At 37.7% G+C, this 16,932-nt stretch overlaps 1 protein-coding gene across 6 annotated transcripts in view; it reads left to right on the top strand.

Annotated features, from left to right (window-relative positions):
- The window catches only part of CTNNA3 (catenin alpha 3), a 512,488-nt gene that overhangs the window by 109,505 nt on the left and 386,051 nt on the right, over positions 1–16,932 (top strand). For all 6 annotated transcript variants that reach the window (XR_008577888.1, XM_054832089.1, XM_054832088.1 and 3 more), the window contains 2 exons: positions 5,698–5,961; positions 12,210–12,413. Coding sequence is in view for 5 of the 6 variants with exons in the window: in XM_054832089.1 (XP_054688064.1) it covers positions 5,698–5,961; positions 12,210–12,413 (468 nt within the window). In the remaining variant the exon portion in view is untranslated. The remainder of the gene's footprint in view (positions 1–5,697; positions 5,962–12,209; positions 12,414–16,932) is intronic.

Here is a 16,932-nt window from a genome sequence, read left to right as displayed (position 1 = left end):
TCTCCAAGTCATGTTAAGAACTAAGCACTGAAAACAAAGCAAGTTTAGATAGGAAAAGAATATTATGTCATGAAAACACTGGACTTCTGAAAATTTTAAACTTTATTTGACAGCAGTGTAAAGAAAAAGTATTCCTTAGGTAGAAATGTTAACAAAGAAGAAAATTGCTGCTTTACTCATTTTTTTCATTATAAAGAAAAGATTGCTGCTTTACTCATTAAATTACATAAAAGGACTGTAGGCTGCTGCTGCCCTACTTTTGGGTGCTTCTATGCTGGCTATCCTATTTTCAAGTGCTTGGAATCAAGTGAGGTTGGTATATCACTGACTCCTTCCCATCGATTATTTTTTTGTCTTAAAAGAGTGAGAGTGAAAAAGTATAAGGAAGATTATCTCCCCTGTTTCCTGTTTTCCTCTCTTTAAATTAATCTATATTTATGCTGTATTTCCTCCTCTTTTTCCTCGCTTCCTCTCCTTCACATCTTCGTTATCCATCTCCTTCTCTTCAATATGTGAATAAGAACTTCTGGACCCCAGACCTTCTGGGCTTCAGAGCCCTCTTCCTGATGAATGTTTCCTGTTCTGGTTCCAGCCAAGGTCATTGATGGCAAATGTGACCATAATTGTACCATGAGGAAACCTTTGTGAGCTAATATATTAAGTGGTATATGTTTGCAGAAAAAGGTTTGCTGGACTTAAAGAAAAATTCATACATTAATTCTTACAGGGAAAAATCGCTTTGCTACCTTTTAAAATCAGTTACTTCTTCTAGGAGACTGAAAGTTAATAGAGCAGGGTATTAGAAGTGTGGAGACCAAATCCTGAAATAATGGATAGAGAAGTGACAGCAAGGTGTTGCTCTATCATCTGTAACTGGGCTAGAAGTTGCTGAAGCAGGAGATACACAGAATATTGTGCAGTGGTTGCAATCTGGTTCAACAAAGTCATCAAAAGAAAATGTGTCTTCCCTAGCTGAACAACAAATTCCTGAAAAAATTAGTAAATTAAAAAAGCTGGGATATTAACCAGTTATGGGCAGGTTTTCATACTTTGTATAAGATAGCTTTGCTTTTCTGTGGTATTATATATCAGTTTGAGGATGATTAATAGTAAGTAGCTATAGATACAGAGAGAAAGATGCAAGGCTTCCCTTCTACTGGGAACCTCAGTCCTGTAAATCTGTTTCTTGCTTGCTCCAAGTTGACTGAAAGTTACGGTTTTATAAAGACAGTGCGGAGTCATCTTAGAGAGTATTACTCAAGGCTTAGTCCTACCATAACATTGACATGGCTTTGTACTGTAATGCTTCATTTTGTGTATTCATGCATAAGGCTGATGCAAACAAACTCTGCCTACAGTTTACAGCCATACAGAGTATTTTTTGTGTGTGTATATATATGTGCTGTTCGTGTACTCTGTATACATGCTGTAGTATAGTTTAGCACAAGACACTAAGAACTGCTGATGACTTCTGAAGTTAGGAAAAATAAATCTAGAGGCCAGTTAAGTTAGCTTGGAATTCCTGACAATCGAGCACATACTGTGTTGCTGCTTTGTAAGAATATGTTCCTATTTTTGTCTCCAGACCTGGTCAAACTATAAGATACATCTTTTAAAATGGCTTACTTCTGCAAACACTCTTGTTTTGAGGATTGTCAGTGTTTCAGCACTGTCTGTCTATCAGAGAAGTGGGAAAGGAAAAATTTTTACCTTTCTTGAGTGCAACAGTGTTAATTTTTTTTTTCATCTACCTGTTTGGACTGGAATAATCTCTGGTAACCTATGTATTTTAAAAAAAACAAAACAAAATGCGAATGAACTGGCTTTGGGACTCCATGCTTTCTCTGTGAGGGAGCCGATGAGCTATTTTTAAGACGAGTTTCCAGTGAGTTTCCATCTCTATGACACTGGAAGACCTAATAATTTGCTTTCTAGAGGTAATGGCAGGATTTTGATTCAGTCAATGAGAAATGCACAAAGGTGTGTTTAAACAAATTCCTTTGATTCAGTGCCGTTCTGAATTCACTGGCATACCTTCTCAGTGGTGTTTAACTTGCTGTGTGTGCGTGTAAAGTGACCTTTAGTACAGCTCTATGATCTAGTGATGTGTTGTTTGTGCTGACAAAGCCATTATCCTCAGTCAGGTGTTTTTCCCAATGTGTGTTTGTGTCTCTCTTGTACGGTTACACTTGCGAAGGTCGTCAGCTCAGATGTATGGTTAAAAGCCTAACGTGGAGGGAAGGGGCTGCTGTTCAACTTCTGTCAACTTAGCATTTCGTAGAGTAGACAGGGTCCACTTTTTATAACAGGTGATCCACGCTGATGGTAAAGGCTTATCTGTTCAGAAGAAGGTATTGTAGGGGTGCAGTGAGGGCTGGCCGCTCTCTGGGGCAGCAGCCTCACCAGCCAGGGCCCTGTCCCACTGCCCTGCGTCAAGATGAGCCGGGCATGCCCGGTGATGGTAACTGGGTTCAACCAAGAGTCCAGATCATCAGGAATATTTGTGGTGATGTGGCAGGTCAGAGGACAAGCTGGGAAGCCAGTCCATGGATCGGGTGAGGGTAACCAGGTGAGAGACAGCCCAGTGATATCGCAGAAGCACCATGGTGGCAGGGCAGAACTGAGCTCTGGAGGTCAGCCTGTGGGCTGAGGTTTGGATCGGGGGGCCTTGTGGCCAGGCTAGGGGGCAGCTGTGGCTGAGTTGGAGACCGACACTCCTACGATATAGCTCAGACAGGGACCGATGGTCTGATAGTGAGCTGAACTGGGGCTCCAGGGCCCCAGGGCGAGGGGACAGTGGAGCCCACAGCTGAGGCCTTTGAGGCCTAGTAGTGCTCTCAGGGCCCTGACAGTTATAAACCTTCAAAACCTGTGTGAAAGTAGTGTTATCTGGGAACAACTGACACAGCTGAAGAGCAATGTGGCAGTCAGTATCAACCCCAGATCATTTTCACTTTCTTGTCGGTTAGGTATTTTCTTCCAGTAAAGAAGACTACACAGTACTTGTGAAATATGTAAACTGGAGCCTTACCCAGATAAACAGTGCATGAATGTGCTAGGAAGAGTTTGAGCTTTGTTGTTATCTTTGATTCTCCAAATACACGCAATTTGGCAGTCACTTTTGGCTGAAAGCTGAACACTAAAGCCCAAGTTTAAGCTGTGGTAAAAGTTAATGCTTTTGTCTCCCAGCCCTATAGAAGTATGAAAAAGTGGGGGTTTGCATGTCTGTGTTTTTCCAGGATGTAGAACTCAGTTCAACGACACCTGTCTCTGCAAAGAGTGAGCTAGGGGACTGCAGCGCACTTTATTTGAAGCTGCCTTTGTGAACCTCTGTTGACTGCAGCCGATGCAGAATATGGCAGAGTGATTTATACCCACAGTGATGCCTGGATCCCAGGAGTTGTGCTGATATGAATACTCAGTGAACAAGAGCTGGCTTCCTGGGGTATTGTGCTGTCAAACATTATATGAATTAAGTGTGATAAAGAACAGATTTTTTTTAATTTTTTTTTTCCCTCTCTGCAATGCCCCTACAGCTTCTTTTGGGGCTTTCCAAGGCTTGCAACTGAACAACAAAGTAGCGATGAATTTCATCGGGCTAAGCATTTATTTATTCTTAAAAGTGTTATTGAACAAAAGTGAGGCTCTTCATAGGTGAATTTACCAATACCATGATTCTGAAACTCTACACAATATTGTGTGAAATAAAAGATTCTGTGTTTTAAAAACATTAACACATTGAATTTTTTGTACTGTTTCCAGACATGCTGCATTATTGACTTGCCATTACTGGCTTTGGACTACTGGCTTGCCAGTTTTGAATTTCTTATGAACCCCTTGTTCCTGGTTAGGCAGTACTGTTTGAGAGGGAAAAAGTCGTTTGGAAGGACTTTTGAGTTTGATTGTGTATGACACAGCAAAGTAAGAAATTGTTAAGAATAGGAGGCGACTAGACTGAGGTGTTGTATTGACTTACCTTTACATCCGTAGCTTCCTTGCAGCACAGGAGAAAAGAGGGCATCTGGTTATCTTGTAATTCAACTGTAGGAAAGGTAGATTCACTAATTAAAACAAGAATCTGTGTTTAAAAATAAATAATGCTCTTTTGCTGAGAGTGCACTGGATAAATTGCACATGCTTTACCAAGGTTGGAGGTGCACTAGTGTTTGGATTTGAGCACACTGGGCAATGAAGTCATTCCTGCACAGTGGTGATTCATTTATATGTTGGTTTATTGAAAAAAGTAAGAGTATGTTAAATATTAATATGCCCAAGAAAATAACTCAGTTTTGTAATTCATTCCATGGTCTGCTTCTGTTTAAGGCTTTTCCTCTCTCCCTCTCATTTGTGGTGGGTTTTTTGGGGTTTTTTGTTTGGTTGGTTTTTACTTTATCCCTGAGATTTCCAAGTTAGCCCGAGGAAGTAAGATGCAATCCTGTGTCCAATGCATATCTTGCAGTAAATGAGATTTTAAAAACATAGGACTGATTCATTTAATATTGAATGCTCTTCAGCCATAAACTTATAAACTTTATGCAGTGAGAAGTGGATATTGTGATGCTATTTTAAATAATGCATATAGAGCCTGATGCAATGCAAAAGAAAATAATTAGAAAGACTTCAGCTTGCTCTAGAGCACGCTGTGAGCAGTTTTGTATGCATTTTGTCGTTCATTCTTCATTGTGCCTCTTATCATTTGAAGCTGGTGCCACAGGCTTTTATTGTTCTGATGTGCTAGTTTTCCTTCCTCTTTTATTTTTCTCCTGAATTTAATTGTCTCCTCCATCCAAGCCCTTTTGCAAATATCCACTAGGCTTTTTTTCAAAGGGACAAGATGTAGAAGGTGAGTGGGGAGAATGTCTAGCATAAAATGGGATGAGACAGGAGGCTCCTTACAATCCTGGTGTTGACTATATGGTTGTCCCAAAGTCCATAACTTTCAGGTGTCCAAATAACAGCTCCCAAGTGTGATTCCTAGAAACAGTTAAATCTGACTTGGCAGCTCTGTTGAGCTCTGTGTTCTTTGTCTGGGCTGGCAGGAGGCAGTAGGGTTTCAAGAAAATCTGGGTGGAGAAAGGAGAAACAAGATGAGTGTGGTAAGGTCCCTGAATGCTTTAAATGTGTACGTAACACGGACAGAGGAGAAACAGGCAGTGGCACTTTACAGAGATGGCTTCTCTTTTTTCCTTTCCACACCTTCCACACTTCCTATTTCCCAGGAGTACAGAATTCTCGCCCCTGACCTGCTGTTCCTTTCTGCAGTGTGCTCGGGACGTGTGCTGGTGGGACAGGAAATTTTAGATGCAACAATCACAGAATTCCTTGCTTAACCCTGTCTGCACCTCTGTCCTTCTCTATTGCTTATGAAGGAAGATGTGTCTGGGAGGAAAGACAGCTAATTTCCAGGCCAGTTTTCTCAGGAAAATTGTGCTTAAAAACAAGCAAAATGTGGACAGTTCATGGTGCTGGTTATAAGACACAATAAAAATGGGGGTTGTTTTACACAGACAGTGTTCATTTCTCATGAGATAAAGATGATTCAATTTTAAGTACCGCTGTAGTCCATTTTCACAATCTTTGATGAATTTAACTCGATGTTTCCTTAAACAGAGTAGAGATGGAAAAAAAAATGTTTATACATTACTTGTCAGCTTTGAAGTGCTTTTGGAACTAAACAGCATGTTCTTTTGCTGACAGGATTTGAAATCTAGCAATCAGCGAGATGAAATTGCTGCAGCACGTGCATCCCTGAAGGAAAATTCCTCTCTCCTACATTCAATATGTTCAGCTTGTTTGGAACATTCAGATGTTGCATCCCTTACAGCCAGCAAAGATTCAATTTGCAATGAAATACAGAATGCTCTCGATGTAATTTCTAATGCTTCCCAAGGAGCTGGAAATAAAATGGGACAACCTACATCTCACACAGCTACTCTTGGAAGTGCACTTGATGAGCTTGAGGTATGTAAATGGGACACTGCAACATTTCCGGAAAATTCTTAGGTTTGGATGTTTTTTTGGTTTTTTTGGGTTTTTTTTACTTAACTATTGCTGTCATAAGTGATGGACCTAAAGGCATTAGAAATTGATGTTCTGCTTAGTCCTAGTCTAAATAGTGTCACTCTCAATTATTTCATTGGGAGGGATCACTTCCTTCAGAAGAGTTTGGAATTAAAGTCTTCATGTATGTTCCATATTTGGCTTCTTTCGAACAGCAGGGAAGAATTAGTTCAAGGTGCGTCACTAATGATGAAAACAGACACATCCTGGAGTAAGTGGGCAGAGCCCATGAGTTTAGTTTACAAACAACAATGGTTATGAGATGGTGGTGATCGCTGCTACCTTCATTGCATTTGAACTAGTACAACACAAGTTATGTAATTTATATAATTGAAGGATTTAGAAACCTAGTTATGTTTTCTGATTATCATTAAATAAAGTGACATAACCATTATGCTTTCACAAATTGCATTTCTGCTTCGATTATTTAAGCAAACACTTGGAGAAAGTGAGTTCTTTCTCTACTCCTGACCTGATCTTAAGCTTTTGTATGGAGCTTTCCCTTTTTCTAATAGCTGCTCTGGCTCTTTCCAGTGTTATTTTCCATTGTCCTGCCAAAAATGGTAAAAGACCTCCTGTAGATGAGGTTACAGGCCGTGCTCCTCATCTGGTGTAACTGATGTAGGCCTGGATCAACAAAAGGAACAAAAGTTTCTAAACACATTTGCAAATATGGGTCTTTTTGGGGGTAAATGCTTGAACTTACCAGATCTCAGCCTCAAAACTCCAATATTGTTGATACATTTTCAGAAGAATTGATGTTATGACTGATGGTAATAGATTTTGTCTAAAATTTTCAATGAAAGGTTAGAGAAATACATTGAAATATGACACAAATCTTGTAGTAGCAGTTGATTGATCAAAACAGACCTCTCAGTCAAGCTCAGTCTAACAGTTTTTTCCCCAAAAAAGGAACAGGTTGCAATTGTATGTTACGTCATCCTTCCTTGCTTCTCACACTTGGTTTTAAAATTATAGTTTCTAATTTTTTATTAATAAATGGAGGGAAAAAAGAAACATTTAAGAGTAATACATTATTTGTTACGATGGAACTTTGAATGACAAATTATATACTTCAAATGAGACCTATTATTTACCTGTTTTACTTACAAATTTTTTAAAGAAAGTTTGGCAAAAGGATTGCATCTTTTGACTGCAGATGAATTCATCGTGACTGTATGTGAGCAGTACCATTTTAATGATTTTCTTTTTGAAATGTAATTAAATCTATTACTATTTTAAATTTTAAGATTTGTGATAATCACAAAATGGAAAGAAATGTCTTTTGGATTTAATTTGTTTTTATTCACAAACCTTAAGAACATAAAAGTCTGACTGTTGTAAAAAGCCATTTGTTTATGGAGTTTTAATATATTTTTACCTAGGTAACATGAATGGGAATTGAAGCTGTGGGAGTTAGAGAAAGCACAATTTACAGAGCATTTAACTTCTTAAAATGATTTTATGAATTAGATGGTTGCACTTTTCTTTCCTTACAGAAAGTTCTATTGGCTGAGGACCTGAAATAACCTTTGCTCTATCTTCTTGTTGCAAATACAGTGCCATGAAATAGATTAATGTAGTAAATAGTCTGTTGGGAACAAATCTCATTAAATGTTTATAGTGTGAAAATGTATCACAGAGCTTACCTAACAATCTAGTATCTGGATGTTTTGCAATGTCATTCTTCCTTTCCCAGTGCTGGCAGTGTGAAAGTTATTACAGATTTATAGGTGGGGAAACCACCAGTAAAATTAGAGCTGCTAACTCTTAAATCAGTAGACTTTCAAGAATTCCTCTTAAAGACTCCATATAACTACCATAAACACAAAATTGTAATGTTACAAATTTAATTGCATATTATCTGTTTTAAAGAAGCATGTAGGTTATCTAATACCTTTCACTGGTCTTGCATCTTCTGAATGAGAAGAGATTTCTCACAAAATGGTACAGGTCTTGCATGCCTGACTCTGTCAGCATATTCATCTGATATGTGGTCCTTTAATGACCATGGCTATCTAGCAGAGCAATTACATATGAGATGTCAAAATACTGGTAAATCAGTCCAAAATGTCAGGAAACATAACCAGGTTTCTGGATACTCATGATCCCACTTTTTCACACATCAGAAGACCCATGAGAGAGAAAATAGGGACCTAATAACTCCTTTTAAGTACTCACGCTTGCTTGAGAACTCAGGCAGCTAACCACTGTTTAGCCCTGTTAAAGCAAAACCGCAGAATTGCTTGTTGCATATTTGGTGTCTTCTGATGGGTTGGAAGTTGGATCATCTTTTCTGCGTAGATGTACTGATCATAAATACTTGGTGAAATTGCTTGAAGAATTTAATCTGCGGGCAGAATCTTAAGTCATATTTTCCTGGTTATTATTGCCTCGATTTATTTTTTTTAATTTAGAGACGAACTGTGGTAGCTTTTTTTGCCAGTGTTATTCCTCCATCTTTGCATGAACTTTCTACAAACTGTCTCCTAAAGGGAGATATTTGTGCTCCTGTTTTGTCTGAGATTTGCAGGCAGTCATTTTGCTAACTGAATGGCTAATTGTCTGTAGCCTTCAGGTGTGTCTTAGTCTTCCACAATCAATGAAGCCATTTCTTTCTGTAGTAACATTTAAATATTCTACTTGGCAGGTGTGTTTTACATTATGATGGACATTGTACGTACAGCCTAGTGTTGAGGGTGCTTACTTGAGATTTAGGAGTGCAACAATGAAGTTGCTGCTCCAGTGGATAGTGATCAAGTGGCACAACTCCAGCAGAAGTGAGGTACCACAGAACACTTTGCTATTAAGGACTGTAATGTGAATGAGGGAGACAGACAAAATAAACTCAATAAATAAAATAAACACAAATAACACAAACCTCTCTTCCACATCAGAAATGAATGTCCTGACCTCTGGAAATGGACTGTATCTTAGAATCTTTATATATCTTGTCATTCTTAGAAGATCATTGTGGATGAGTCTTTCATGTATAAGATTAGTTTGAATTTATCTATTGGGTGTAAGTTCATTATAATTTTTTTAAAAAGGTCAATATTTAAACATTAATGACTAGTTTTATGCAGTTTCCCAAATCTTTATTAATATGCTAGCTATTAAACTTAATGCTTTTTAATTTTTAATTTTGCTGTGTCTTTGGATATAGCCAAAGTAACGAAGACCTAGATAATGCAGTCATTAGACACTTGTTATGCAGGAAAACACAATTACTACTGCTGAGAATTTTGATTTCTGCTTTTAAAGTTATGCATTCTTACTTAGAGAGGTGACAGCTGAAAGGGGTTAATTTCCCCTGCATTTCAGAGTCCTTAATGGCACTTCTTACCACTTCTTTACAATTTCTTTTACTGCATTTCCCTAATTTCCTGCAATGCACATTGTGTTTGAGACATGTAGTAACTTAGCTTGCCTCCAGGTAAATCGGGTACGGTTTTCCTTTGCATTCAGCCATAATCTCCCTATTGTAAGGAATCTTACTCTAACTTAATCTAAGGTTGCGTCTGCTGGATGCACATAAACACCTGACATAGATAGATGCATAAACCATTTTAATGGTCTATCCTGTCACTTGTTGAAATAAATCCATAAACTTAGTTTTAGACTTTTTATAGTCTCTCGGAATAGACAACAGAAAATTGCACTAGCAGTAGCACTGGCCTGATTTTTTGTAATACTCTGCAGTGGTATGAAAATCCCCAAATTCAACACAGAACATATGAAGACAGACAAATTCACTAGTACCTTTTCTTTCTAGTCATTGTCTGTGGAAATTTCAGGACTAGAATTCATGTAGTCCCAGCTTCTGGTACAAAGCATAACATAATCCTAGAACTTTAGGCCCCAGAAGGTCTTACAGAGGTTGTTTAAGAAGGTTCATTGTCCACTCATTTGATGTGTGTTAGTAGGTACTAAGTATGGGGCTGAAGTGCTGAGAGTACTTAAATAACTGGAATGCTTTTAAATGAGATGGAAGACTTCAGGGCAATGGAACAGTAGTGGAGGTGGAATGTTTAGAAACCTACACTGATCCTGCAAGTTGAGAAATACAAGCTTCTATTTGAACGACACTGTAATGCAGGAAGAACCTGCACTGGTTTCCTTTGAAATATTCAGATTATGAGGTCTGATTTTTCTCTAGCTTTGCTGGAGAATCTCCCAGCTGTCTCAAAACAATTCTTGTGTATTTTAGAAAACATGGGAGGATTGAACACATAACAAAGTCTTCCTTTCCCTAAATCATACCTAATGTCTAAGAGAATGTTAAGAACAACCAAGAAGAAAATGTCAAGGTGACTGAAGTCCCCTTTCCTAGTTGTTTAAGCTTTTATCTTATGATGTTCTAATAGAATGCTTTCACTGCTCCTAGAACTGCCAGAGCTAGACAGTACCTGAAATTGTGATATTAAATCTAAATTGAAAAAATAATTAAAATTCTGCAGCTTAAAAGTAGCCCAGCACATACTGGATAAGCACAGATAAGTTCTGATTTACCTGACCTAAATTCCACTTAAGGGTATATGGCTTAGTTTTCTTGTTTAATATTTCTTCTGAAAGCTTGGAACCACATATGGATGTAACAGGTGAATGGATTTATATGGACTGTAGGCTTGGCGATCTGAGCCATAATGACACTGTTTCAGATGTTCAGATAGATTAAAAATTACTAGTTTGAATTTCTTTAAATGCTGAAGCTTGAATATACTTACTTTCACATTACATGAAAATACCACCTCTTCTTTTATTTCTCTTTAGAATATTTGCTTGACACACAGATGTAATTAATTTTATCATGCCTAAACAGTCATCTACTTTTTTCACCCTAGCTAGTGAAAAGCAAGAGGACACTTATATCCATGTCCTTTGAAAAAGCAATTGTTGAACATTAAGCTACTATTTGGATCTTTGCCCATATTCAGCCTGTGAAAGGTGGTCGCAGCAGTGACTTTCTGCCCCAGTGTAGGACTGCATTAGACTAAAAATCAGCAGAACTAGACTGCTCATGTAATCTGATTTAACATTCTCAGCTGTGAGCTAGCACTGCTGGTTTTGTGTTAAATCCTGAGGTCCTCCTGATCTCCAACAGTCTAAATTTTGGAGGTGTTGAACCCCTTTTCCAAACAAAACTGAGAGTCTGGTGTAAGATACTTAGATAAAACACAGAATATTACTGAGTAGTAAACTCATACACAGTGCCATAATCGTACATAGAAATTACAAGCTTAGTATAAGATACGTATCTTCTTTTGAAGAATTTAGAAGGTAAATATACAAGACAGGCCCACTGTATGGATGGATAAGGAAGACAGATGACCCTCAAGAAGTGTAGACAGACACAGGAAAGAGTTTGAAAGAAGAAATACTTTTTTTACAACCACAGTGACAAAACTCAAAGAGGAAAAACAATGCTGGCTGAGAGCTTGGGAAGCTGGCACGCAGTTGCCTGTTTTAAGACATACTTTCCGTATGGCTGTGAACCTGGCAGTCTGGGCCTTAGTTCTTTGCTTATAAAATGGGGTTGACAGCTTTTCGTTGTAGAGTAGGATAGATACTGCAGTGATAAGAATGCATGCATATTTACAAAGGTAGACAAATAGCATTTCTGTTTCCAGAAGTGAAATGCCTTGCAGAAGAAGAAACACCAGATACAGGTATAGGAGAGACTGAGGGTGAAAATCCTTAATCTCATGCAGCAAAAGCAGGAAACAGAGGAAAGACTCAGAGACAAGGCAGTTGGAGTCAGAAGACGTCAACATGGCTTGCAGGCAGATGTGATCTTGTTGTACTTGTTCTGTGAGCTCCTTAGGTGTGAACCAGCTCCAGCTGGAAAGCTCTGTTCTGTCTTAGCACTGTGTCCTGGCCAGTAGGATTTGCCATCATCGATATTGGCTTAGAACTAGTGAGATCTGAATGGCAGAGATAACTTGGCTTTGTCTGCAAATGACCTGTATGCATAGCCCCAGTAGGGAAAATGGGATCTGCTATGGTCAAAAGTATTTTGGATACTTCAAAGGGAAAAGACTAGTTGGAAGTCTAGGGAGCATAAAGTCACTGTAGTTCATGGAAGTAAAAAATAAAGCAGCAAGTTAATTGGGCTGACTTTTCTTACCTGTACTCCTTATGTTTTCCAGAATTTAATTATCCTGGATCCTCTTGTAGTGAATGAAGAGAAAATAAGGCCATCACTAGAGAAACGTCTGGAAGCTATTATCAGTGGAGCTGCTTTGCTAGCTGATTCTTCCTGCACACGCGATGTTCATCGAGAACGCATCATTGCTGAATGCAATGCTATCCGCCAAGCTCTCCAAGACCTGCTGTCTGAATACATAAACAATGTAGGTAACCAGACTTTTTTCCATTTTTTAATGTCTGCCTCAAAACCTATTTTAGTGTACATTAGAATTTAACCTATAATTAGTGTAAATTAGAGTTTAACCTGTATTTCTCAACATGCTCTTTAAAAGGTTGAAAGGAGCATTTTTCTGCATAAATCTAAGCAAAAGCTAAATACAGATCTCCAGAATGAGTATGAATTGTATTATATCATACAGACCGTGGAAAATGCTGCACTACAGATACAATGTACACACGTTTAGGTTATTTTATGCTTACTGTGAACTGTCACTAGTACAGAACAGACATAATCCTTTGTATGCTAGCAACAAAAGTTTCTTCATAATCTCACTTCCTAGACCAGAGTTTTAAAATGTAATCTCTGTTCCTGTAGAATGCAACAATTTAATAATTTGTTAAATTGTAAGTAATCTTGTTAGTGTTATTTTAAAGTAGAGTGTTCACACCACTACATTTGATGTGCGTAAGAGCACCATGTTGCAATTGTAAAAATTACTTAATTGCTAAATTAGAAAGCAAGGAGTGTTTGGTAAATCCAGAAATCTGGTTGTCTGGCATGCTTATAGGCCGATTCATCTGTGAACGTTTCAAAAGGATTATGGTTTGATTGTGTTTTAAAAATAACTACTAGATTTAAAGAATGGATTTGGCATGTCTTACGTCTGGCAGTTAAATGATAAAACAGTGGAGACTTGGATACTATTAATATGGGTACATAGTGTTAATATCATGATTTTCTGCTGGAAACACTTTCTGTAGACATACTGTTCTTACCTGAAGTTAATTCAAGATGATTCATCAAGCACATTGAGGGAATAATTGTATGACACAGCTATTTTTTTCTTTTTTCGGGAAGCTGAAATTTCTTTCTATTCTGTAAGTCATACTAGTTAACTAAGTCTAAAACTGTTCTTATGAGACTGTTTTCTTTGTCTTAGCCTATTGTCATGAGGATAATGAAGTGTAGGGACTAAGATAATCTATGCATATCAGACTTTTTTTCATTTCACAGATATTGTACTTTTGGATATTTTCTCTTTATTGGGGGCAGGGTGGAGGTGGAATTTACAGCTGACATTTAATTTTCTGTGAATTCAAGTTGCTCTTTCAGTCCCTATACCAGATAAAGATGCTTTCATATTTTTACTCAAAATTTAGCTGCAGTTTCTGTTTGAATGCAACATAATTCTTGAACCTCTCTGGTGGTGGGTTGTGGTTTTGGGGTTTTTTTTTTGTTTGTTGGTTTGTTGTTTGGGTTTTTTTTTTTTTTTTTACACATGGGTTAGCTATGTGAGATTTCTGGTAGGTTAGCTTAGAATGTTAGTCTTTGGTACCTTCTTGTAGCAGATGTCTATTGCAATATCTGTTCTAGGGTGGATCAGGTTTGCTGTTAAAGGGCTGGAAGTTTAATAAGGGAAGGCATCAGCCTTTAGCGGTTGGACTCGATGATCTTAAAGGTCTTTTCCAACCTAAATGATTCTGTGATTCTAACCTGTCATAGCCAGAGCATGTGGGAGGATGCAAATCTGGTGTATAGCAACCCATAATAGTCCAAAAGATCACTGTGGGTTTGTCGCAAGAACACTTTATGGGAATTTTGTGTCTTGCAGGAGTAAAACTACATGAATGTAAGTCAAATGATCTTAAATTCTTGGACTCTTGAAACAAAATTGTGGTTATCTTTTCTATTTCAGAAATAATCATGGGTTTAGGGTTACCTAATGCAGACCAAGGGGAAAAGAAGAATACATAACCCACTCACTGACTTGAGAAAGTCAGGAAGCAGCTATTTTAATATGGCAAAATGGAAAGTGTCATATAATTTGCTGCGGAACACAGTGTCTGCACAAGGTGGTAAAGATGAGGAAGGAAGCAGAAGGGAAGAAATACAAAAGATTTAAAGGTATGAGGTGTTATACTAGGTTAAATGACAGGAATGAAATTTAAGTTTTTAGTTTCTTTTAGTCCTCTTGATCTGCTTATACAATTAATATTGATCTCAATGGAAAAACTCTCACCAGGAACAGTTTATGGCTATTACTGAGACTGGATTAAGTAAGTTTTTTCAATGAGAAGATTATCAGGTGTCAGTCACTTTATTTCACAACTCTAACTCACTGAAGAACAGATGATAGATCCAGGAGACAGTGCAGATTTATCACTGTCTTCTGGGCTCTTCTATTAATAATTTCAATGAGCTTGGACTGTGAATTGAACGAGCTGTGAAAATTATACCAGCCACTTGTTAACATAGTACAATTTAAGGACTAGGTTGTGATTCCCTTCCTCTCCTTGGGAACACTGTTGTACTTCACAAGCAATTGCACTGTCTACATAATACTTCATGTGAGTTTATGTGTATTTGTGCCCTATGCCCAGAGTGAGACACAGAGGCTCTGTACCACAGCTTGTACATGAGGGTGAAAAGTTTTCCTTGTCCACTATCCACAAAGGGCATGGTTTTGCTCCTGTCTTCGTCCTGATGGTGTATGGTTCACAAAACATAGCCTACCCACTGTCATTTCAGTTCTTTTCAATCACTTTCATGAGTTGTAGTAGTCACCTGCTTGGAAGATTTTTTTTTTTTCTGGATACGTGTCTGCCCTTTCTTGCTGGTATATTGGTTTGATTACTTTTCTTAAGGCTTCTTTCTGTCTGAGTGCTGCTAGTGGGAGCTGCATTGCTTCAGAGACACCACATACCGTAAGTGCCACCTTTGCAAATCCTTTAACAGCCGGGAAGCTGTATGAGCTGCACTGACACTGGTAACCTCCAATGTTATCTCTAAAGCCCCTGGGTCTGGTGCTGATGGTGCATGTGGCCTGCCTGGTAAGTGTTTAGCTTTAATGAGATCATTGCCAAGGACCTGAGTGCCTAAATTCTGTGTAAGTTCTGCATCGTTTGGTGTTTTTTTTTTTTTTTTTTTTGAAACTAGCCCTTAGTGCCTGAACAAATGTACAGGAACTTATGATTTAGCTCTAACTATTTGAAACAGTATAAGGAATATATCTTTTGTGGTTCCTGTTTTTTTTTTTTTTTTTTAAATTATTCTAAGGCTCTAAAAAGCTTTGAGGACATCAAGTGAAAACAAGGGGCCTATTGGTGCCAGTAATAAAATTCAGAGTTTTTACTGCAAGCTGGGAGAAACATCTTTTCAGCAGATACTGCCTTTTCTGTAAGTGGCTGTTTTTCACAGAGGCTATATCACAGGTGATGCAATGGAAAGTTAAGCAAAATATTCTCTACACTAATAAAGACCCACTCTGTCTCCAAGAAGCTTTAAGTTTTTCTATTCACAAAGCAATTCAGACAATTGCAAATTGCAAATACATTTATAATTCTTCTGAAAGGCAGCAATTTTTCTTCTGGTATTTTGGAATTATTTGTGTACTATTGTTATTTGAATTTTATTCATAGACATATATTGTTAAGGGATATATTTGCATTTCAGGACATCAAATAACAGGAATTACAACTGTGAGTTTGGATAGCTTATTAATGGCAGAATCATACTATGGTGTGTGGATAATAATGCATCTGTAGGAGCAATCATTTTGTTCTAGTAATAAGCACTTGCATTTTCCTAATGACAAGCTCTTGTCTTGTCTCTGCTCATCCTTTAAATGAAAAGTTATTGAATACATTGGAGTACAGCGATACTAACTCCACGTTTCTTGAGTTCTCTGTCTGCTTTTTAGTCCCAGTCACAATAGGGATATGCACTTATCTGGGTGATCAAAAGGGATAATAGACTTGTGATTGAATGTGGGTTAAAGTGACTGTTGTGAGCAGTGGTTAGGATGATTGCAGGCACTGCTTTCTCTGCCTTCATTAAATAGGGTGGGTGTGTCTGAATAATTATTCTGCACCCACCTGTGGGTTTGAATAAAGGTCACTGGCTAGATTGTTCAGACAAGGCTGAAAAAAGATTGGTAAAGAAAGGTCAGATATACTGATAGCTGCTTTCTTGAATTCGTTTCCTTACTTTTGGAATGATGTTTCATGATATCTGAGCTTTATTAGTTTTGCAGCTTATTCTGAATATTGGTTGTTGTATAACACACTGTTATGCATGCTGGGCCAGTGTACTTTATGCCTTTTCTGATAGACTGTGATTTCATTCTTTCTTTTTGTGTATTTCAAAGCCTTCTGTTTCCTAACTGGGGTTTTATGTTAAAATTACCTAAGTTTTTGGGGTCAAATAATGTCAGTAAAATAGTTTCCATTTCCATTGTCATTTTCAAAGGTTTTGCATGTTTTCAAGACTTCTATCTTTAAAAATAGTTTCAAAGGAAAATCTGAAACACTGAGATCTGAAAATACATTTATAAAAACAATATTATTTTGTTCTTTTTAAATACATTAGCCAACTTCATGCAGATTTGAAAACCGCATCAGTGCAGCAGAATAATTTCTGTTGTTAAAAATATTTCAAAGAATATTTCACACACTAATTACAGAAATGTGTGACTGTGCAAACTAGCAGCAACTTAGTAACTT

This window comes from Grus americana, chromosome 7 (genome assembly GCF_028858705.1).
Source record: "Grus americana isolate bGruAme1 chromosome 7, bGruAme1.mat, whole genome shotgun sequence".
NCBI lineage: Eukaryota > Metazoa > Chordata > Aves > Gruiformes > Gruidae > Grus > Grus americana.
Note: the sequence above shows the minus strand (reverse complement) of the source record. Positions and strands in the feature narration are given on the sequence as shown.